The 25,808-nt window shown below is 41.8% G+C and overlaps 1 protein-coding gene across 1 annotated transcript in view; it reads left to right on the forward strand.

Moving 5' to 3' along the window:
- The window catches only part of GALNT16 (polypeptide N-acetylgalactosaminyltransferase 16), a 231,194-nt gene that overhangs the window by 92,463 nt on the left and 112,923 nt on the right, over positions 1-25,808 (forward strand). Inside the window, exons 2-3 of the mRNA XM_073610151.1 lie at positions 16,313-16,488; positions 18,620-18,718. Coding sequence (XP_073466252.1) covers positions 16,313-16,488; positions 18,620-18,718 — 275 coding nt within the window. The remainder of the gene's footprint in view (positions 1-16,312; positions 16,489-18,619; positions 18,719-25,808) is intronic.

The following is a 25,808-nucleotide window of genomic DNA, read 5'->3' on the forward strand; positions in this document are numbered from 1 at the left end:
TTTTATGCAGAATTAAGTTACAAAAATAAATATTAACAACAACTTTATCAGTGCCAATCAGCACAGGCTCACCAGTGCCCAATGCAGGCTCACATGTGCCTATCAATGCAGCCTCGTCAGTGCCCATCAATGCAGCGTGACCTGTGCCCATTATTGCAGTGTGACCTGTGCCCACCAAAGCAGCCTCACCTGTGCCCACCATTGCAGCCTCACCTGGGCAGAGGAAGAGAGAGAGAGCAGCCTCACTGTGTCCACTATTGCAGCCTCACTGTGCCCATCATTGCAGCCTCACTGTGCCCACCATTGCAACCTCACTGTGCCCACCATTGCAGCCTCGCCTGGGCAGAGGAAGAGAGAGAGAGCAGCCAGATCATGACTGGAGAAAGAGGAAAGCCGCGGGATCAGAGAACAGGATAGCCTTACCCCGATCCTGTGATAGACAGAACACTTCCCAGCATTGGACCCGCATTCTGTCTATCACAGGCACGGGGTCAGGAGGAGGTGGGGCTGTGTGTGATGGTGAGCAGAGCAGAGGCAATTGTAATGTAAGCTGTTACAGCGGGCTATCCTCCCTCTGTGATCCCGCGGCTTTCCTCTTCCTCCACGCTCTCTTCCCCCAGAGTGATCGCTGGGAGAACGGCTCCCGATCAACCGCGCCCACTGGCGGTGCTCGCCTCCCCCCCCCCCCCACTCCCAGGCAGCCCAGCCCTTCGCCAGTCCTCACTTTCCCCTCGCAAAATGCAAGTAGGCGAGTGGAAAATTTGGTAGGTGGCACTGATAGGCAGCACTGATAGGCGGCACTAATGAGGCACTGATGGGCACTGATTGGCAGCACTGATGGACACTGATAGGTGGCACTGGTGAACACTGATTAGCAGTACTATGGGCACTGGTAAATTGCACTGGTTGGCACTGGTTAGCACACTGGTGAGCACTGTGTGGGACCGATGTCCCTTTTACAGAAGCCTGTAATCAGCTTTATTCTTTTCTCCTCACTTTGGCTGACAGCTGATCACGTGTTAAAGGGCCGTGATTGACCTTTTACTCTGATCTGTGATCAGCCGAGTCCCAAGGACTCATCGATCACAGAGCGTGCTGCACGCCGCATGGACGCCCTTCCGCCATTTTAACCCTGCGCTGTAGCTGTCTTTCCGATATAGCGCAGGCGCCAAGTGGTTACAATCATATTTTCTTTTCCACTTCGAATTTTAAATATTTATAGTCTAATCCTTGATGTTTGAAAGCATAAGCTTTTTTAAAAAATACCCCAAATTTACTTCATTGAATTCTGTGATATGAATGGGATTACTATGCCCTGTAAGTATATACTGTTGTGGCACAGAATTCACAGAGCCTGCCTTCTGAACTACAGAGGTGCTGAGAGGAGGAGTTTTGGTAGGCAGATCCAGTACAGGAATCACTGCTTGCAGGCAGCAAGGTACCATGGAATATGTAGTCCTTAGAAATTAAATGTAAATGGCATAGGGGAAACTGCAAAGTTGTGGAAAGAGATGGCCAGCAGGCAGGCATAACTCACAACATTTTAAAATTAAAAATAAATTGCTGTAACTCTATAATTAGATTGTTAGGTATATGTAAACCCCTTACCTTGTAAAACTCTTTCAGTTTAAAATAGAAACGAAATGCAAAACATTTGTGTATAGTTATAAAAAAACATTATAAATACCTTAGTTTTTTCCTCTTTTTTATAAATGATCACATAATCTCTGTTCTCAGCTGCAAAAAGAGCTCTGGGAGGAGAAACAGCATCACACTGGTCTTCCCAATGAATAGATGTGCAGGGGTCGTGTCAGGACAAGTCTAATCATTGGAGGAGAGCAGGCTGAGTTCCCAGCACAGCTAGAGAACTGACCATGCCGTTCTCTCATGCCTAGTGTGGTCACATTTTGATAGAGTGACTGGTAGGAATACCAGGGATTTTACACAAAGGAAGCAATACAAAGAGAACATGATACTTTTTCATACATGTATGGTAAAACAGGCACACTGTATCAGGAATTTGAAATGTTGGGTTTGCATGTTCTTTAAATCACACTATAAATTTCATATGGGAACTTTAGATTCCCTAGACCTATACAGTGCTAATGTGCCGTTTTAAATGTGCATATACAATATAAATAAATAAAACCAGTATCCCTTCATCCAGTCCATATGTGCACGTCCTTATTGTGAAGCTGTCTCCAATAATAAAAGTGTTCTTTTTTCACCAATCTGTAAAGTGCTGACTATAAAAGTGCTATTTCTTCACAAGCCTGTATTTCAATGTATTCCAAAGTAAAGTGCTCGTGCATAAACTCCTTCCACCTCTCCCTTTGTTCAAAACACTCACCAATAATAGGTGACCCCTTATGAAAAAAGAAGGTCTCTTAAATACAGGCTCCCTTCCATCCAAGTATCCACCTCGCACTTTTTTCCTCCAATACCACCAGCCTCCAGGCCAAACCACCAAGAGAGAAGACTTGCAATAGCATAATACATTTTTTTTTCTTTAAAACCACATAAAACAGCAGATTGACCACTCACCTATAGCTTATAGAGATTGAGCATTAATGTTTTCTTCTGGCAACTTTTTCAAAATTGTTGTGTGCTCCACCACAATGGAAGTGTAGTCACCGGAGAGACGATACTTTTGTTTTGTTCTCCACATCCACCCCCAATTGTGATCATCTCATGTCCTTTACCTTCCACACCATGCACTCAGCTTATTTTGCGACCCATAAAAATATAGGTTAGGATGCGCCTTCCCCTTCAGAGGGGTTATAGATTTCTGGCGTTGCTCGTTCCCCTCTTTCCGGGTCTGGTAATAGGTCTCCATCATACCACTGGTTCTCCATTCCCTGTCCCCATCAGTAGTGGTTATCACTTCTGTAAATAAGGCTCTTTATGTAATCCTCATCTGGTGCTCACGTTAAAAATGAATAAAAATCATAGTGTTTTTCTGTTAAATTTCCCAACTTTCTTTAAAGTGCTTGTAAAGGCTAAAGTTTTTTTAACCTCAATGCATTCTCTGCATTAAAGTGATAATAAAGGTTCAGGTTTTTTTTCTTGATAAAATAACAAACATGTCATACAACCCTGCTCTGTGCAATGGGTTTTGGCCACAGCAGCCCCAATCATCCTCTTCTCAGGTCCCCCACCAGTGCTCCTGGCTCTTTCTCCTAGCTGAATGCCCCTATACCAAGCCGCTTGCTGTGGGGGCACTTATGCATGCTCACACCTGAGCCTCATGGACACACAGAGGGGGGCCAGGCCCCACCCCCACTCCCTTGTCACTGGCTGTGATTGACAGCAGCAGGAGCCAATGGCTCCTACTGCTTTATCTGAGCCAATGAGGAGGGTGAGGGCGGAGAGAGCCTGGGCTCTCATGCACATCACTGGATTGAGAATGGGCTTGGATATGTATTCAGGGTGCAGAATGCAGTAAGGTAAAAAACCTTCTGCTTTTACAACCACTTGAAGGTAATAAAGGTTTTAGGAGCAGCTCCTCTCCAGCACCGCCTCCCTCCACCAAGTAACAACCTGATCTGGATCTCAATGCATCACTGTGCCCAGGGGCAGTGGCACTGCTCACTATCTCCCTCCTTACTGCACTCAGTGAGAGCAGCCGGTCCCATTGGCTCCTAATGCTGTCAACCAAATTCAGTGACAACTGAGCTGGGGGGGGGGGCAGGGCCAAGCTGCACTGTGCGTATGTCAATAAATGCACACAGTGAGGCTTGGGATCAAGTCTGCATGAGTGCCTCCATAGCAAGTGGCGTGCTATGGGGGCACTCAGCAAGGGGGAGGAGCCAGGAGTGGCGGCGGGGGACCCCAGGAGAGGAGGATCAGTGCTGCTCTGTTGCAAAACCATTGAACAATTGGGGATGAATGTGGAGCACAACACTTTAAATATAGAAGACACTTAATCAATATGAGACTATTATTATATCTGTGATGGCATTAATATTTAATGTAAAGAGATTCCAGTGCACAGGAATTTTTGAAAACATTTTTTTGTAATTTTTTGATTTATTTTGTTGTGTATCAGCATGCATACTGTATGATTGGTTTTATTGTGTATATTACTGAAGATTGAATGCAGCACTGCATCATAAGACTTAAAGGAGCAGCCCCTGTACATCTTAGTACAGATTCCCTTAAAAAATAAATCTATGTACAGGACACATCTACATATACTGAGGTAAGAGGAGATGGCGAAGGTATTGAATTTATTCTTCGCCTCAGTCTTCACGAGGGAATCGGGGGGCTTCAGTAACCAAAACTGCAGTGTTTATCCTCATGACACAACACAGGAAGCACCTCCATGGTTAACAGAGGACAGAATTCAAATTAGACTTGAGAAACCCCCTTCCACAGGCGGTGGTCTCAGCGGGGAGCATTGATAGCTTCAAGACACTATTAGATAATCACCTGAATGACCGCAATATACAGGGATATACAATGTAATACTGACACATAATCACACACATAGGTTGGACTTGATGGACTTGTGTCTTTTTTCAACCTCACCTACTATGCAACTATGTAAGAGGATGGAGACTGACAGTATAAATAATTGGTGGATATATAACTTGGTTGGCAGCTCCTCCCTAACCTTTTCCATTCACTCATCCCTATCCGTCATCCACATCCACTCCCTGCCTACCCTTGGAGCTCTGATCTTTCAGTATATAACTCTGATTATTAAAGCCATAGTGATCTATTAGGTAAAAGGTACCGGTATTTTATTCAAGGTGTCAGAAAACCCACCACAGTATTTCTATGACACATTTTTACAGGAATGCAGCGCCGTATTGTGTCCCAGAAAAAGATAAAAACACAAGGACAGATATTACACAATGTCCCGTGTCACTTAGCAACCTTCTTTCAGTTTGATGTTATTACAGAGATATTGCAATGAACACTTTTATACTGACACTTATATAAAGCACTCTTTGGAATGGGAACAATTGCAGCAGATAAAAAGACATAAAACTATTTGTCTAGAATAGAAGCTTATATTCACATCTGTATACACTTTATACATGTTTTGTTTAAAGCATATTAAAGCAGAACTTCACTTTTTAAATTGTCGGCGCTATATAAGTACCTGTAATAAATTAAAAAAAAAAAAAAAATATGATGATACATATCAGCAATAGAGGGCTGGATTTGGCAAAAGGCAGACTTGTTTTAAATTTTCATTAAAAAAAAAAAAAATATATATATATATATATATATATATATATATATATATATATATATATATATATATATATATATATATATATACACAGGGCTTTTTTTCAGCAGGAACTAGGGGGAACTCAGTTCCACCATCTCTGGCTCAGGTCTTCTGCTCCCCACCAGGGGCGTCGCTAGGGGGTGGCTTTTGGGGCTATAGCCCCGAATCTGGGGCCAATAGCCCCGAGTCTCTGCAGGGGTCCCCAAGGGGAGGGGAGGCTCTCTGGGAACCCCTATGTAAGTGGGGGGCTCTCTGGGGACCCTGATGCAAGGGAGAGGCACTCTGGGGACCCTGATTTTAAGGCAGAGGCATCTCTAGTGACCTAGATTTAAGGGGGATGCTCTCTAAGGACCTAGATTTAAGGGGGAGGCTCTCTGGGGACCCTAATGTAAGGGGGGCTCTCTGAGAACCCTGATGTAAGTGGGGGGCCCTCTGGGTACCCTAATGAAAGGGGGAGGCTCTCTGAGGACTCTGACGTAAGGAGGAGGCTCTCTGGGGACCCTGATGTAAGGGGGGGCTCTCTGGGGACCCTGATGTAAGGGGGGCTCTCTGGTGACCCTGGTGTAAGTGGGGGGCTCTCTGGGGATATATATATATATATATATATATATATATATACACACACACACGTATATTACTGTATATACATGTGTATGCCTGCCCAAGTGTATGACTTTCTTTACTACGCTGCTATGGTCTCTAGCCCCAGATCTTTTGTAGACCTAGCAACGCCCCTGCTCACCATTATCACTTGGTAACACTGAAATCCAGCTTCTGCATGTACAAGTGATAGCTCATCTCCCAGTAGCTCCCACAGGTCAGAACTCCTGCGCAGATCCCACTGAGTGCCGGACAGGTACAAGAAAGATACAGAACAGGTGCCCAGGGTTCAGTGCAGTCATGGGCAGGAGAGAGTGCGTGGTAGGCTGCACCCTCTGTGGTCTCCATTTTTTCCCTGGTGATCAGTTGTCGATGCTCCTACTGCATAATCTCCCTTGCAAATGACTGTAGTATCAGAGGCGTAACTAGAATCTTCAGGGCCCCGATGCAAGAAACCATGAAGGGCCCCCCTGACCCCCGGACAGGGCTCTTTTCTCTGAGCCCGATGGCGGAACACCAGGGCCCGGTCGCAAGTGGGTGGCTGCATGTAAAGGAATCGATTTCTCCTCCCCCCGCTTCTCCTCCTCTCCCTCCCACAGGCATTCAGGGGCTGCAGGAGGAAAATGGAGAGATGGGTTCCTCTATGTCGGTGTTTCTCAATCTTTTTCCAGTCAGGGCACCCTTGAAGTGGCTGCACTGCAACCACCCTGCAACTGTGTGCATTGCATGCAGTTGCAGCATAGTGATGATGCATTTAAGGGGTTAAAACAGGCGGGTTAAACCCTGTTAACCTCCCTGGCGGTATGATTATTCAGATTTTTGATGCTGAAAGCGGTACAATTATTTTGCATGGAAATTTGGCGTTTTATATTGTAGGCCTGTAATTCTTAGGAATTAATATAATAAATAACTATAAATAATTATACCAAATAATAATATTATAATAATAAAAATTATTCAATAATGTAATCAAATCAAAAACAATAAAATTTGCTCAGTTGCAGAATTGTCACTGTCATTACTTTTCAGTGTTTGATGACGGATTTCCCCACAAATCACTATCTTTCAATTATGTGAGTGATTATAATTTATTATTGCTGTTTTCTAGCTGGTCTAAAACCCCTTTTGATGTAAATGGACGGTTTTGGTTGCTATGGACAATCTCCAGTTTCCAGGCAGAAAGAACAGTTTTGATAATATAAAACTGCATGCAGGACACCGGAGAAACCACTAGGGACAAAAGGGAGGTGAAATAATTTCATACAGTAATGTAATCTGTAAGATTACAGTATACTGTATGTATTGTGTGTGTTTCACGTTTTGAATTTGGCGCCGTTCTCCGTCCCCTTGCGTCAAAACGCTCGCAGGGAACGGAGCTCGGCTCCTTGATGAATCGAGAGGAGGACGAGCCGCTCACACTGCGGGGAGACATCGCAGGATCCAGGGGACAAGGTAAGCAAGCTCTTCCTGGATCCTGCGAAGCGATCCCGAGTCTGGCTCGGAGTGGAATTTGAGAACTAAAGGCGTAACCCCGAGCCAGACTCGGGAATACCGCCAGGGAGGTTAAAATGGCAGGCCTAATGGCTTAATGTTACTGTAGGTCTCTTGACAACCTCCCTGACCAGTTTTCTTCTCGTCTTTTCATGAATTTTGGATGGACGTCCAGTTCCACTATTGTGCCATATTTTCTCCACTTGATGATTGTCTTCACTGTGTTCCATGGTATATGTAATGCCTTGGAAATTCTTTTGTACCCTTCTCCTGACTGATACCTTTTAACAATGAGATCCCTCTGATGCTTTGGAAGCTCTCTGCGGACCATGGCTTTTGCTGTAGGATGTGACTAAGAAAAAGTCGATCTAGACCTACTAGAACAGCTGAACTTTATTTGGGGTTAATCAGAGGCAATTTAAATGATGACAGGTGTGTACTGACTCCTATTTAACATCAGTTTGAATGTGATTGCTTAATTCTGAACATAACTACATCCCCAGTTATAAGAGGGTGTGCAAACTAATGCAACCATATTATTTTATTTTTTTAGTTTTACTTCTCTCCACCGAAAAGATTTCAGTTTGTTGTTCAACTGAGTTGTACAGGTTTATAGGTCACATTAAAGGTGGAAAAAATTCTGAAATTATTTATCTTTGTCTCATTTTTTTACATCACAGAAACCTGACATTTTAACAGGGGTGTGTAGACTTTTTATATCCACTGTATATGTATGTATGTACATATGACTTCACTAGACCTCTGAAGGTATGCTGTGGTATATTGCACCAAGCTGTCAGTAGTCTTGTATGTTGCAAGGTGGGGCCTCCATGCATCTAAAAAACTCACATTCGTCATTCCTAAAACCATTCTTAAATTCAGAAGACCAGGCCACCTTCTTACATTGCTCCATGGTCCAGTTCTGATGCTCACGTGCCCATTGTAGGTGCTTTTGGCTGTGGACACAGGTCAGCATGGGCACCAGACCGGTCTGTGCCTATGCTACTCCATGTGAGAAAATAAAAAATGTAAAACCTGACTAAGGCCAACCATAACACAGTGCAAATTTCTTTCCTGCAGTGAAGGAATTTGCATGATTCCCTCATCACGCGAATAGTACTGACAGGGGAATCCCTCCTGCCGAGGGTGGGTAGAGGGCGGGGGAAGCTGTCCGTGACAGGAGAAGACAGAGATTATCGCTAGTGGCTATAGCAGCCGCTAGTGATAATCGTAAGAGAGTTCAGCAGGCTGGTTGTACCCAAGTTGATTGATCGATCAACTTGATGCATTCAGCCTGCCTACTAACGGTTCAAACCTTGGCCAGTTACGAGATTCGAACTGTGTATGACCAGCCTATGGCTCAAGCCCTTTCAAAATAATTATTACCTCAAGATTCATAGGTGGAGGGGCTTGAAGGACAACTAGACACAATATCCATAGATACAGTATGTAATTCAATTGTAACAAAAAACACAAAAAATATCAAAAACCACAAGATGAAAAAATAATTGGGCAATTATAGACTAAACAACCCCCCCCCCGCAGCTGCACAAGGAAGGTCCCCTAAAAAACAGGGTATATCATCAGTTGCAAACAATATAATGAGGTCATGTGGAAAGCCTGCATAAACAAAGAATGGTAGTAGCCGGTTCCGGCTGTGCTTTTATGTGTTAGACAATATACATCTCCAACTAAATGCCTAACCCCATACAAAAAAAAACATAGAACCCAATATTTTTGTCTTTATTACACTTTTGTGAAGGACCATACACTCAGGGACCACGTGTACAACTGTTCGATAATGCTAATAGCCAGACTGCAAATACCTTGGCCTGCAGCTTAGTACGTAATATATGAAGTCAGAAAAAACCTGGCCAGACTTGATGCTACTGACAGGACATCAGATGAGCACTTCTTACAACAATGGTGCACAGAAGAGCATAGAAGAGTGTGGAATACAATTTCCAGGGTCTACTCCTATCAAGTAAACAAAAATAAGGTTACACTAAGCACAAGATAACCAAATCTTAGTATCTTTCACCATGGAATAATTGTTGGTGTTAGATATGGTGGCTTACAGCATCTCACACTGCTGACAACCTAGGAGTTTCACACACTACATCATCTGAAGTTTACATACAATGGTACAAAAAAAGCATCCAGTCAGAGGTGTGCGCAGCCTATTGCATTAGGGTGTGCACCCCAAATCTCAAACACACATGAACGCCACCTGCCGTCACAGAAAGGAGGTTCTGGTGGTGGGAGACAGTTGATAGGGAGCATATTATGTTACGCCCTAAATATGGGTGTAACGTGTTCCTAGTGTTGAACCTAGCCTTTAATATAATGAGGGCATTTACACTGGTCACTGGCACCCTCAACCACCCACCTGGTGCTGTCCCTGGATAATGCTAATGCACATGGGGTGATTAGGGTGTGCCCAGGCACACCTGGCACACCCTGTGCGCACGCCTATGCATTCAGTATATAGAAGTTCATTGACAAAAAATACCTTGCTCATGTGAGAGGTCAGAGGAGAATGGGCAGACTTACTGAAGCTGATATGAAGCCGACATGACTACTCTTTGTAACAGTAATATGCAGAAGGGCACCGAACCCTGAAGATAATGGGCTACAATGAACAAAACACAACAGGTTTCACTTCTATAAGAACAACTAAATGGGGCTTTATTTGGCACAGAAGCACAAAACTGGAAGATTGGGAATATGTTGCTTGGGCTGACACATCCTAATTTTTGCTACAGCAATAAGAATTTGGCTTTTTCAGCTTGACTTCATAGACCCATTTTTCAATTTTGTATTAATGGATCATGTTGGTGCTCGTAGTGTGCATTATTATTATAATACTTCAGCATATGTTAGATTCCTTCATACCTAGTGAGCATTATTTGAATGCCACAACAAGCTTCAGTAATCACCCTAACTAAGTGCATATCTTTATGTAAACTAGTGAGGCTTACTAAATTGCTTAAGTGACTACTGGATATACATGCAGCATTGTACTGTATACAATTTGTAAATAAACTCATAAGCTGTGACTTTCTGTTTTCTTCTATTGTTTTTAGTTTTATAGACCCTAAAGGACCGTACACACGATCAGAAAATCTGACAAAAAATACTGCTTTCAAAACGATCGTGCAATAATCTGATCGTTAGTTTACACAGCTGTCATCTGAAATTATCTGAAGGGGAAAACACGAAAATTTTTCTCATATAATACCAGATCCTACGATTTTCATTTAATCAGTACAGTTTTCATCCGAAAATACAATACAAATGCAATACAATAAATTACTTTACTTACAAATTTTTATTCTGTCATACAAGACTTTTCATACTTTAGTAACCTCTTCTTTTTAATATTGAGACTAGCGTGCAAAAAAAAAACAACAACCGGACAATCATTAGTCTGATAATCTCATTGTTTGTACCAGGCTTTAAGCCCCGTACACACAGGCAGAATGTTGGGAGACATTTGTCAGTACAAAAAATACCGACCGACATTCTGCTTGTGTGTATGTTTGTCTGTCCACAGAAGCCCGCCGTTCTGCCGGCTTCTGTCAGACGTGCATGCTGGAAAACCAGCAGCCGATCAACTCCCTATCAGCACTCTCAGCCAATGGCAGAGAGCGCTGATCTGAGTGTTCTGGTGGGGGGGATACACAACAGAACGGCTCAGCAGGGAAGATCGCTGAACTAACATTGCATGGTTAGTACAGCGGCTCCGACTGCAACTGTCAGTTTTCCTGGTTGTATGAAGAAAAACTGTAGCGCGTACCAGGCTTAACTATCCTGGCAGTACCTACAAGGATATGGCTTACCTAATTATGTCAAATGTATCCTTTAAGAATAGGCCACAATCCTTAGCTATTGTGAGAGGATAATCACATTAACAGCACAGCACCAGTAGAGGAGGAAATTTAGAAAAGAAAAAGCAGACTAGGTTTAAGCAAGCCATAGATTATGCAATTTTCTTTCCTTCAAATGTGGGTTGAAGTCGGTGTTGATGGGAGAATCCCTCCCGCCATGCTATTGACAGCTGGAGGTGTCCCCACTATCGTTATACAAAGATCACTGCTATTGGCTATAGACACCGACAGTGATCGCACAAGAAAAACCCAACAGGCTAGTTATACTGCAGTTGATTGATAGATCGACTTCAGTACAACCAACCTGCTCATTTCTGCTGAACTGAATGTATTTTGATCAGTCTATAGCTGGTCTTAGAGAAAACAGTTTATTTGTTTGATCAAATAAACATTTGAGTAAGGGCCCATAACGTACACATGCTGGTCTGCATTTTTAGATTGTACTTTATTTTGAGTGCATACCAGCACAGCGCTTTGATGTGAACTAAAACCATAGGAAATAAGGCTGCATGCACATGGTCGCATGGGGCCATATATTGTAAACTTTATGCATATTTGCCTTCCAGGGATCCACAGTTGCTGCATACAACTGCCCATAGAAATCAATTACAAGAATGCGCTGTTTCAGGGTATATGCTGGTACATGTATAAACATGCTCATGCATACGGACGTACAAATCTAGATGACGACTGTCTCTTGAGAATGATTTTGTGGCATTCTGGAAAATCAGTCATTTCAAAAATTATCAGTTTGTTTATGATACATTTTGTACAATAGATGTTATGATTATTGTGGTCATTTGTAAAATCTTCTTTAGATAAGAAATAATTTATTTTATGGCAATCTTAATAGCATTGAGTGAAATATAAGCTAGAACATATTCTTGGGGTGTGATAATCTTCGTTATAAAATTGCTTATGTTTGCTTGTAATGATGTCATTTTTGGGTATAACTGAAACAGCTAGATACAGAATGTCGTGTGTATGGAGTAGAATAGGAGGATATACAGTGCCTTAAAAAAGTATTCATATCTCTTTGACATTTGCCACATTTTGTCATGTTACATCCAAAAATGTAAATGTATTTTATTGGGATTTTATGTGATAGACCAACACAAAGTGGCACATAATTGTGAAGTGGAAGGAAAATGATAAATGGTTTTCAAAATTTATTTACAAATAAATATATGAAAAGTGTGACATGCATTTGTATTCAGCCTCCCAGACCATCACTGACCCACCACCAAACTGGTCATGCTGAATGATGGCCATGTCAGTATAACATTCTCCATGGCTTCTCCAGACCCTTTCACATCTGTCACATGTGCTCAGAGCGAACCTGCTCTCATCTGTGAAAATCACAGGGTGCCAGTGGCAGACCTGCCAATTCTGGTGTTCAATGGCAAATGCCAATCAAGCTCCACGGTGCCAGGCAGTGAGCACAGGGCCCACTAGAGGACGGTGGGCCCTCAGGCCACCCTCATGAAGTCTGTTACTGATTGTTTGGTCAGAGCCATTCACACCAGTGGCCTACTGGAGGTCATTTTGTAGGGCTCTGGCATTGCTCATCCTGTTCCTCCTTGTACAAAGGAGCAGATATTCATCCTGCTGATGGGTTAAGGACCTTCTACGGCACTGTCCAGCTCCCCTAGAGTAACTGCCCATCTCCTCGAATCTACTCCATGCTCTTGAGACTGTGCTGGGAGACACAACAAACTTTCTGTCAATGGCACGTATTAATGTGCCATCCTGGAGGAGTTAGGCTGCCTGTGCAACCTCTATAGGTCCAGGTAACGCCTCATGCTACCAGTAGTGACACTGACCCTAGCCAAATGCAAAACTAATCAAAAACAGTCAGAAAAGATGAGTAGGGAAAAAAATGTCAGTGGTCTCCACCTGTAAAGCCATTCCTGTTTTGGGGGTTGTCTCATTGTTGCCCATCTAGTGCACCTGTTGTTAATCAGTTTCACCTGCTTTGGTGTTAATGAAATTAACAACCCCCTCTGCTACATAACTGACCAGACCAATATCCCAGGAGTTTAATTGAGTTGATGCTATAGTATACTCCAATTAAAACGTGATTGGGAGTTTTTTTGCACTATGAATGCTTATACAGCCATGATAGCTATGTAAGCAATCATTCCTGACAGTTCTTCTCTGCATTCATTTAACCATTGAGTACTACTGTAATACATGTGATTGGCCACAGCTTTCACATGATACAGGGTCTCTGTGATTGGCCCTGTACCATGTTATCACTGTGACCAATCACAGAGATCACAGTAGTAAGCAGTGTTTACTACTGGACAAGTGATTGCTGTGATTGGTCACAGCCATCACATGGTACCAGGGCACAGCAACCAGGAACATCCAGCAGTGACCCAGGGGCATGCACGAGGCACAGTTCTGGGAGGACATAGAGGTACATCCCCTCCAGATGACACTTGTCCCATCCGTTTGTATATATACAGTGGCCAGGCAGTGTCAGGAACCATGAATCAGACCGAGACAGAAGTAGAGTTAAATCACACTTGTTTAATAATAAAAGTAAATAGAACAAACGTAGTCAAAACATAGCCAAAGTTTGGTAACTGGAATGGATAGTCAGACAAGGCAGAAAGTCAGTAAGCCAGGGATCAGCATAGTGGAACAGCAAGCAGGATCTGGAGCCAGAAGGAATGTCAGCCAAGCAAGTCTTTAACCGCTTCTGGACCAGCCGTACATGGTCTCGAGGGGTCCAGATAGCAGGCGTGCGCATGCCCGCTGCACAGCGGGGGTGCCGATGCTCATGGCCGACGGTCGCGATGACCGCCGGCCACGAGTGATCGTGACCAGGGGACACAGAACAGGGACGAGTGTGTGTAAACACACACTTCCCTGTTCTGTTCTGACAGGAGTGACAGATCGTGTGTTCCTATTAGCTAGGAGCTATGATCTGTCACTTCCTCTAGTTAGTCACCTCCCCCTTCAGTTAGAATCACCTCCCAGGGAACACAGTTAACCCCTTCACCGCCCCCTAGTGTTAACCCCTTCACTGCCAATGACATTCTTACAGTAATCACTGCATTTTTAATCGCACTGATCGCTGTATTAATGCCAATGGTTCTAAAAATGTGTCAAAATTGTCCGATGTGTCTGCCATAATGTCGCAGTCACAATAAAAATCGCAGATCCCCACCATCACTAGTAAAAAAAAAAAAAAATAATAAAAATGCTATAAATCTATCCCCTATTTGGTAGACGCTATAACTTTTGCGCAAACCATTCAATATACGTTTATTGCGATTTTTTTAACCAAAAATATGTAGAAGAATACATATCGGCCTAAACTGAGGAAAAAAATAGTTTTTTTATATATTTTTGGTGGATATTTATTATAGCAAAAAGTAAAAAATATTGCTTTTTTTTCAAAATTGTCGGTCTTCTTTTGTTTATAGCGCAAAAAATAAAAATTGCAGAGGTGATCAAATACCACCAAAAGAAAGCTCTGTGGGGAAAAAAAGGACGTTAATTTTGTTTGGGTGCAACGGCGCACGACCGCGCAATTGTCAGTTAAAGTAACGCCGTGCCGAATCGCAAAAACTGCTTTGGTCAGGAAGGGGGTAAAATCTTCCGGGGCTGAAGCAGTTAAACTATGCTTCATACAGCACCGATTAACCATTAGAGCCAGGCAATTATTTTTAGAAGGATTTTTTGCAATAGCCTCCCCAATTAGTTTGGTTTTCTTTAAAGGATAACTAAAAGCAACCTTTTAGATTAGAGTGGAGAGGGATTAGAACACCTGCCATGGTTTTAGTGCTGTCTGTGCCCCCGTAAGAGAGATTCACTCTATCTTTTTGTTCTGCTTATCATTATCACCAAGAGTCAAAATTAAATAAAATCTCAAATTCTGGGTTGTCACCAGAACAGGAATAGACTGGACACTGGTTCTGGCGACAGGCAGGAATTTTTCTAAGTTGTGTCTAATGGACAGGAAGTGAAGAAACATCTTATAAATGGACTACAGACGGGCAAAAAACATACAGAGGTTAAACCCACCTTTACATTATAGAAAAAGATGTATTTTTTTCAAAATTGTCGCTTTTTTTTGTTAATAGTGCAAAAAATAAAAACCGCAGAGGCGATCAAATACCACCAAAAGAATGCTCTATTTGTGGGAAAAAAAGTAAACTTTGTTTGGGTACAACGTCCCACGACCGCGCAATTGTCAGTTAAAGCAACGCAGTGCCGAATCGCAAAAAGTGCTCTGGTCAGGAAGAGGGTAAATTCTTCCAGGGCTGAAGTGGTTAACAGGAACGCAGGAGTCAGTCTCTGTGATGTTGACCAAGGCGAAGGCAGAGATCATCTGGGCTGGACGGCTTTAGTATGCAGGACTGACGAGCAGGATATCATCAACAGGTGAGTCACTGTGGAGAGCTAGGAGCTGGCAGTTAGCCAACAGCTGAGTGGCCAGCTCAGAGAAGGAAGGGCTGAGCCCAGCCCTGACAGACAGGAAGCGGTTAACAAAGAATTTGATTTACTTTGTGTGATTTGTAAATGGTAATGTTAATAACGTACATACTCCTTTCATATTCTACAGTGCTTACAGTGCAAAGCTCATTCCCATCAAACCTTGTTCCTGGAGGTCCTCAAAATTCAGTGCCCATACTACAGTCCTACAAACACAGATCCAGTCTGAGAGGGAAACAGTTAGCCTAGCAGTGTGTTTTTGGTTGTAAAAGAAACCATTAGCACCACAGGGAAGCTCATGCTAATACAGGGAAAATATACAAACTCCATACAGATAGTGAAAATCATACTCAGAGGACCCCATTACTGCAAAATAGGAATGTTGATCACGTCACTACCCTGCTGTTTAATAAAACTATTAGCACTGAACTACCTAAGATTTCCATTCGATTTGCTAATTCTGTACTTTCTCTTTAAGTCACAGCTATTAGAGCACAGTCAGTCTTGGAAAAGCTTTGTATCTCCAGTTGCTTCACCTTTTGCATCTGCCAAAAATATCCAGGCTGTGTGAACTGTATAGGGATTTGCAGGATGAAAAGCAGTCAGAGCACGTTTCATGAGATGGGTTTTGTTCCAGGTGACGTCAGTCCTCCAGACAGAGAAGGGGAAACTGAATGGCTTTGATGAGAAGACCTATCTATCCTCAAAGTATCTAAAGACTGGAGAGGATCCCTACCGTCAGCATGCTTTTAACCAGCTGGAAAGTGACAAGCTGAGTAGTGACCGGCCCATTCGGGATACAAGACATTACAGGTGAAGCGGGTCTTTTGTTACCATATACAAGTGCATAAGAGGACATTGTATTAGGGTGAAAGTAGAGGTCACTCTACTGTAAGCAAAAATCTGTTGGCCGGCCTACGTATCCAACAGCTGCATGTTTTACACTCTTTGGCTGCACTACTAAGAATTAATCATGCTGAACCTTGACCAGGACTTAGCATTACCATATCATTTCTTCCTAACTTTTGACCATTGAAGCATCAGAAAACAAAAAATTCTGCTTTATGTTCAGTGCTGCATAAACATAATCTCCTTTCTTTTTAGACCTCAGTGCTGCTGTATTAGTTTCTGATTTGATTATCACTATCTTCATGCTGAGCATACACATCCAATCACAATGACGGCAGGCAGTACAATCAATATTGAAGTTTCTGTTGCCCTAAGATGGCCTTTATGTCCAATACTAAAAGGATGGGAAAATTATTAGACATCCAGGACCAAAAAGTGTGAAGTTTGTTGATTTTAAAGATGTCTTGGATTGAGCTAGTTATAGATGGCTCGATAAAAGCAAGTAATTTGCCAGATTTCAAGCTTTGTTTGCAATTATACTTTTTGTTATGAGGTAGAAGCCATCAATAAGTGCATTAAGCAGGTGTTTGGTATTGCAGCAAGAGATTATCGATCCTTTTGGGAAAATCTTTCTGCGAGCAGGTCCTTATCCTTCATATATATGGAGGAGGATGAAGGAATGGGTAGAGCAAGTGTGCTACCCTGCCAGCATTGGGCAACTATTGGAGCTGGTTCTAGGACTCAAGCACAGTGAGGAAGTGCTCATTTCAGTGTGTTCTGGACAGACCATTAATAGTGGGCTTTTCAGTAAATTTATCCATTTCTGAAATTTCCCAATAAACGGCAGTATTGGTTTAAGAAAAGGTAGACCTTAAAAACCAGTTCTTGATCTCCAGTCAAGTGAATTAGCCTAGGCTGAGCTTATGTAATCCGTTCTCTCCAAACAAGAAGTATTCTTCTCTTCTACAGTGATCATATGCAACATTGTAACTTATGCTTTTCACAAGGTAAGAACTTGCAGCAGGGGGCTGATATGTGTTTTATATTGATGAACACAGTTAGTAACTACTTCATAAAGCAGGGGTGTCCAACCTGCGAGCCAAGACGGCCCAACACAAAATCGTAAACTTACTTAAAAAAGGAATTTTTTTTTTTTTGCTTTTCTAAAAATGCGTTTACACTTAGCGAACACAGGTGTCAGAAGAAAAATTTAACAATTTCTCTTTACTGGACTTTTATATGTTTTATCTTCCCAAAGAAAAGTATTCCCACTCTTCACAATCACGCCTTATTCATGTCATCAGTTTTTAGCAGAACCTTTATTCGTGAGTAACTATTTTCAAATATGAAGCAGACGAAAGGCAAAATTAAAAACAAAATATCTGATGAGCACCTTGAGAATTAATTGGGAAATTGCTACTACATCAATCAAACCAGATACTGATGCGTTAGTTTATCAAAAAATGTAAAGTGTAAAATATCGCACTAGTTTTCTGCTGCCCCCTTTTCACTATCAGTGATTGTTAACTTGTGATCTGCCCGACTTTTCTGCTCATTAGTTATCCTTATTGTTAGTGTATTTTATGTGTGGCCCAAGACAATTTCCCCTTTTTTCAATGTGGAAGATCAAAAGGTTGGACACCCCTGGTATACGGTCACCAGGATTTACATGATTGTGCCTTCTGTGAGCCAGCATCTCAGTACAGGAAGGAAATTCTAAGCCTTGGATGATGCCTGAATAAAATGCTGCCATTCGTATGGAGAAAAAAAAGCAGAGGAAGACATGGTCAGGGAGAGTACTGTGATCTTTGTGAGAAGTAATAAATACCTGTAAATGTTACACGTACACCTAATTGTTACACTTAGCATGCATGCAGTTAACATTAAAAAATATTTCTGAAGAAATGCATCACCCACAGTGTAGATTGGCACCAGCAGTGTTACACATCCCACGCTTTGGCAAACAAAGCCATAGAGGAATACTGAACTTAGTTATATGATTTTTATTAAACATATTAATATTTCTTGTGCAATGGTTTTATTTCTAAGCACACTCTGACTGCAAATAATCAGCCCCTCTTCCATTTTCTACCAGGTGCACCTCTCTGCATTACGATGTTGACCTTCCATCTACCAGTGTTATTATCACTTTTCACAATGAGGCTCGTTCTACTCTTCTTCGCACTATCAAAAGGTGAGAACACGCTAATGGATGATTTGTACATATCAGGAACCTTACCGTGCGTGCAAGATCAAGCATACAGTAAATCATTTAATGGGATTAGAAAAGCAAGTACCATACTGGCAAACAAGTCCCATAGAGGTATACAAGCAGCTATCTACGGAAGAGGCACCATAACAAAATTGGACAATTGTGGGTAAATCCAGCAGCAAAACATAGTGGAAGAGTACTGAAACCATGCATGACCAATCATGACATGTCCTCTTCATAGGTTCCAACAACTTGCTTGTATAACACCTTCTTCCAGAGAGTTAAGGGTTGCTGGTGGGGACTTTGCAGAGGAATGGAGGTTTTGCTTCAGGGAGAGTTTTGCTGAAGTTGGGGAGAGATTGTTGGAGGAGAGGACATTTTTGGAGGTGAATGTTTTTGCTGGGGGAGGGGGGATTTATGCTGGTGTGGGGGGGGGGATTTGGCTTCAGGGGACGGAGGGGGAATTTTTCACAATATATTGCCATATTTTCCTGTTTGTTGTCTACATGTCATGATTACAGTTTTTTGCCCTCATATATGCCTGTTTGTGCATTTGTTACCTGCATATTGTCACAATCGGCTGTTTTTGGCACAATCTTGTAATGATTGGCTATTTGCAGCCTGCGTATTGTAAATATTGACTGATTGTTGTTTGTTTATTCTATATAATTGCCAATTAGAGGCACATGCATTGTCAGGATTTCAATTGTTTCCCTCTGTATTGAGCAGTCAACACTGTTTAGAGGTTCATATTACTATAATGTAATTCCCTGTAGACCTGTCACCATCAAAGCATGCCACTATTATCCTTACGTATCGCCATGGTGCACTATGTGCACCACTATTAAGACCTTCAATCTTATATTATATTCAATCTTATATTTTTTAGCATGTGATTATTATCCCCATATTTTGCTAGAGGCATGGAATATGTGCCACTATTAAAACCTTCAATTTCATTTTATTTAGCACACAGATATTTCCCTCTTTTTTTTCACCATGGTTCATTACGTGCAGCATTATTAAAACCTTCAATTTGATTTTTTTACCAACCCCATTATTTATTAAACATTCAGGCAAAGAAAAATCTTCACTGTATCTATTTGTTTCTGCTAATTATTAGTATTTGGTTTTATAGTTATATCTTTAATTTAAGGATTACCACTGGAAATAATTTTGACATACAGAGGTACATTGAGTGGAGATGGATTTAAAAAATAATCTGCCCCGGCATTACCCACTTGCCGACTGCTGCACGCCAATATATGTCGGCACAATGGCAGCAGTGGGCAAACGGGCGTTCCTGTACGTCCCCTTTAATTGGCAGGGCTAGCGGGCACACGGGCGCCCGCCGCGTACAGCATGACCGTGCCCGCGGGACCTGCGGACTCAATGTTCGCCGTTGTGCCAGCGATCTTGTCATGGAACTGCGGAACGGGTAGATGCCTATGTAAACAAGGCATTTCCCCGTTCTGCCTTGTGACATGACAGAGATCACTGCTCTCTGTCATCGGGAGCAGTGATCACTGTCATGTGAGTTGAAGCCCACCGCCCCACAGTTAGAATCACTGGCTAGGACACACTTAACCCCTTGATTGCCCCCTAGTGTTTACCCCTTCCCTGCCAGTGTCATTTACACAGTAATCAGTTCATTTTTATAGCACAGATCGCTGTATAAGTGACAATGGTCCCAAAATAGCGTCAAAAGTGTCCAATGTGTCCGCCATAATGTCACATTCACAATAAAAATCGCAGATGGCCCCCATTACTAATAAAAAAATAATAATAACAATGCCATAAAACTATCCCCTATTTTGTAGACGCTATAACTTTTGCGCAAACCATTCAATATACGTTTATTGCGATTTTTTTAACCAAAAATATGTAGAAGAATACATATCGGCCTAAACTGAGGAAAAAAAATATTTTCTTGTATATTTTTGGTTGATATTTATTATAGCAAAAAGTAAAAAATATTGCTTTTTTTTCAAAATTGTCGGTCTTCTTTTGTTTATAGCGCAAAAAATAAAAATCGCAGAGGTGATCAAATACCACCAAAAGAAAGCTCTGTGGGGAAAAAAAGGACGTCTATTTTGTTTGGGTGCAACGTCGCACGTCCACGCAGTTGTCAGTTAAAGCGACGCAGTGCCGAATCGCAAAAAGTGCTCTGATCAGGAAGGGTGTAAAATCTTCCGGGGCTGAAGCGGTTAAACTATGCTTCATACAGCACCAATTAACCATTAGAACCAGGCAATTATTTTTAAAAGGATTTTTTTTGCAATAACAGCCTCCCCAATTAGTTTGGTTTTCTTTAAAGGATAACTAAAAGCAACATTTTAGATTAGAGTGGAGAGGGATTGGAACACCTGCCATGGTTTTAGTGCTGTCTGTGCCCCCGTAAGAGAGATTCACTCTATCTTTTTGTTCTGCTTATCATTATCACCAAGAGTCAAAATGAAATAAAATCCCAGGAATAGACTGGACACTGGTTCTGGCGACAGGCAGGAATTTTTCTAAGTTGTGTCTAATGGACAGGAAGTGAAGAGACATCTCCCAAATGGACTACAGACGGGCAAAAAACATACAGAGGTTAAACCCACCTTTACATTATAGAAAAAGATGTTTTGCCTTTAGTTCAACATTAATATTAAATTGTCATGTTCTAAATAGCAGTCAAGATTGATCAAGCAGATCACTGTCTATAAGGAATACCTCCGCCTTTTTCCTTTTTTTTTTTAAATGTGAAATTATACTTTTTAAAATTACCTTTTAAAGAGGACTTCATTGTTTTTTTCAAATGTTATTTTAATTACAGAATTAGGCACAGCCCCAGACATAGCAAACTTCTACGATAAACCTTTACATAATAGGAAACTAGTCATATCTAAGAAATATATGGTATAAAAAGTTTATGTTATTGTAGCTGAGCTAATGTCTACACTGGACCCTACCCCATTCCCTCACTATTGTATGAATTTCCTGATGTAATGTCTATTATAGTTAATTGGTGAAGTTGATAACCTTTGTATGTGTAGCAACAGTGATGCTTTAAGTTACATACTGTAGAAACACATAAACATAAAAGATTGTCAGAAGTGAAAGATCAAGTGGTCCACTAAGTCTGCCACTTTTTGGACTTTTTTTTGTTTTTTGGAGGGGGGGGGACTTAAGTTCATTGTTTTGCATTTTAAAACTTTGAACTTCAGTTTCCTTCACTGATTTGACAAGTCTCCAGCAATACCAAATCATGTTTCATGTTAGAAACTCCTCCAGTAACATCAACCCTATGGCACACCTTTGTGTCATCAGCAAGAAAACATATATTACCCACTAAAACTTTACTTATATCACTTAGCTGACATGATCTGTCCTTAGTAAAGCCATGCTGCTCTGGGTACAGCAGAGCATGTTTTTAAATCAGCATCAATCATTCTTTTTAGGAGTAATTCTCTTAATTTTAATACTACAAATGTTAATCTCACTGGCCTGGAGGTACCAGCTTCTACCTTGCTACCCTTCCTGTGGATAGGTACAATATTAGCTGCCTACCAGTCATAGGAAACTTCTCCTATTAGAAGAGATTAATTTAAAAGATGAGTTAATGGTCCAACAACTATATGTCAGAGTTCTCTTTGCTTGTCATGAATACCATCAAGACCCTCTGCCTTTAGAAACTCTGAAAATGAACCGTCACCTCTTGGACCAATATGATCCTCCATATTGTTTTTGTTAGAGTCATTTACTTGCAAGAAGCCTGAACAAGGGTAGTTGTTTAAATGGTTTGCTATATCCAGGTCTCCCTCAACATACGTTTTCATTTTTGTGATCTCATAGCATCTTTCCTTTGTGTCATTGATACAGTGCCTTGAAAAAGTGTTCATACTCCTAAAAATTTTCCACATTTTGTCATGTTACAACCAAAAATGTTAAGGAATTTTATTGGGATTTAATGTGATAGACCAACACAAAGTGGAACATAATTGTGGAGTGGAAGGAAAATTATCAATGGTTTTCTAAATTTTTTACAAATAAATATCTGAAAAGTGTGGCATGCATTTGTATTCTGCCTCCCTGAGTCAATACTTTGGAGAACCACCTTTCATTGCAATTACAGCTGCAAGTCTTTTTGGGTATGTCTCTACCAGCTTTGTACATCTAGAGAGTGAAAGTTTTGCCCATTCTTAATTGCAAAATAACTCAAGTTCTGTCAGATTGGATAAAGAGCATCTGTGAACAGCAATTTTCAGGCCTTGCCACAGATTCTCAATTGGATTTAGGTCTGGACTTTGAGTGGGCCATTCTAACACATGAATATGCTTTGATATAAACCATTCCATTGTAGTTCTGGCTGTATGTTTAGGGTCATTGTCCTGCTGGAAATTGAACATCCAACCTCTCAAGTCTTTTGTAGATGAGCGGACACACGAGCGGACTTTTCAACCGGACTGGTCCGACGGACCGAGTCTGGCGGACAATCCGATCGTGTGTGGGCCTCATCAGACCTTCAGCGGACTTTTCCAGTCGAAAATCTGACGGACTTTAGATTTGGAATGTGCTTCAAATCTTTACTTTGTAACTCCGCCGGGCCCAGAAATCCGCTTGTCTGTATGCTAGTCCGACGGACAAAAACCGACGCTAGGGCAGCTATTGGCTACTGGCTATCAACTTCCTTATTTTAGTCCGGTGTACATCATCACGTACGAATCTGTCGGACTTTGGTGTGATCATGTGTAGGCAAGTCCATTCGTTAGAAAGTCTGTCGGAAGTCCGCCAAAAGTCTGTTGAAAGTCTGTTGCTGAAAAGTCCGCCCGTGTGTACACGGCATAACAGGTTTTCTTCTAAAACTGCCCTGTATTTGGCTCCATCCATCTTCCCAGCAACTCTGACCAGCTTCCCTGGCCCTGCTGAAGAAAAGCATCCCCACAACATAATGCTACCATAACCATGTTTCACAGTGGGGTTGGCTTGTTCAGGGTGATGTGCAGTGTTAGTTTTCCACCACACATAGCATTTTGCTTTTAGGCCAAAAAGTTCAATTTTGGTCTCATCTGACCAGAGCACCTTCTTCCACATGTTTGCTGTGTCCCCCACATGGCTTCTTGCATGCTGCAAATAGGACTACTTATTGCTTCCTTTCAAAAATGGCTTTCTTGCCACTCTTTCATAAAGGCCAGATTTGTGGAGTGCATGACTGATAGTTGTCCTGTGGACAGATTCTCCCACCTGAGCTGTGGATCTCTGCTGCTCCTCGAGAGTTACCATGGGCCTTTTTACTGCTTTTCTGATTAATGCTCTCCTTGCCTGGCCTGTCAGTTTAAGTGGACGGCCATGTTTAGGTTTGCAGTTGTGCCATCAGTGGCGTCAATTATGGGCACACGGGTGCCGCCCTCTCTTTCCAGCCACCCCCCTCTATGTAGATGGATAGATTCATGCATTGCATTGCATGAATCTATCCATGGCCGCCGCGGCCATCCCCAATCCAGGCGTCCAGCCCCTTTTCAGGTGTCGGATGCCTGAATTACAGCGCGGGGGGGGGGGTTGTTTTTGAACCATCTGATTAGAGCCATAGGCTCTATTAGGTTTCAAAAAAGATGAACTGTGAGCGCAATGTGTGGTAGAAAAGCGAATGAATATTTGCTTTTCTAACACTGAACCGCCTCTCCACCAGTCAGGTAGTGCGGGTGTGATACCCATCACCTGATTGGCTGAAAGGACAGGCGCTGCGATTGGACGCCTATCAGGAGGAGGGGAGGAGATGCATGAAGGACACAGGAGCCGCTGCAAGGTCCCACAGCCCGCCGCCATCACCCACTGCCTGACCCGCCCCCGAAATAGGGGGGTCGCAGTGGCAGCATTTGATGGGCACAGTGGCGACATTTGGGGCATAGTGGCAGCATTTGACGGGGCACAGTGGCTACGTTTGATGGTCACAGTGGTTGTGTTTGATGAGCAAAGTGGCTGCGTTTGATGGCACAGTGGCTGCAATTGATGGCACAGTGGCTGCGTTTGATGGCACAGAGGCTGCAATTGTTTGTTTGCGCCCCCCCAAAAAATTTTGAGCACCAGCCGCCACTGTGTGCCATACTCTTTCCATTTTTGGATGATGGATAGATGTTCAAAGCTTGGGATATTTTTTTTATAAACTAACCCTGCTTTAAACTTCAGGAGGCTGTTTGTTCACTAAGGTTCTCTAAAAAAACCCCAGAGGGCTTCACAGAACAGCTGTATTTATACTGAGATTAAATTACACACATGTGGACTCTATTCACTAATTAGGTGACTTCTGAAGGCAATTGGTTCTGCTAGATTTTAGTTAGGGTATCACATTAAAGGGGGTTGAATACAAATGCATGCCACCATTTTCAGATATTTATTTGTACAACATTTTGAAACCCATTTATCATTTTCCTTCTACTTCACAATTATGTGCCACTTTGTGTTGGTCTGTCACATAAAATCCCAATAAAATACATTTACCTTTTTGGTTGTAACATGACAAAATGTGGAAAATGTAAAGGGGTATGAATACTTTTTTAAGGCACTTTGTATATCTATATATATAGATAGATAGATAGATATAAATATCTATCTATCTATATAGATAGATATATATAGATATATATATCTATCTATATCTATGTATAGATAGATAGATAGATAGATAGATAGATAGATAGATAGATAGATAGATAGATAGATAGATAGATAGATAGATAGATAGATAGATAGATAGATAAAGTATCTCACAAAAGTGAGCATGCCCTCACATTTTTGTAAATATTTTATTATATCTTTGGGGTGTACTCACTTTTGTTGCCAGTGGTTTACACATTAATGGCTGTGTGTTGAGTTATTTTGAGAGGACAGCAAATTTACACTGTAAATCTTTTTTTCATGGATTTAGCTGTTTCCTTCTTACTTTGTGCTTTAGCAGCACTGATAATATGTTTGGCCTACTTTTGTCTGTTTTATACACTTTGTTATTAGCAATTTCTGTTTCCTTGTATCTTGTATATACAGATTTTGTCTCCGTTACATTCTGCTTATCTCTGTAGTGAACTATAATGTTTTT

This window comes from Aquarana catesbeiana, linkage group LG13 (genome assembly GCF_042186555.1).
Source record: "Aquarana catesbeiana isolate 2022-GZ linkage group LG13, ASM4218655v1, whole genome shotgun sequence".
NCBI classification, from domain to species: Eukaryota; Metazoa; Chordata; class Amphibia; order Anura; family Ranidae; genus Aquarana; species Aquarana catesbeiana.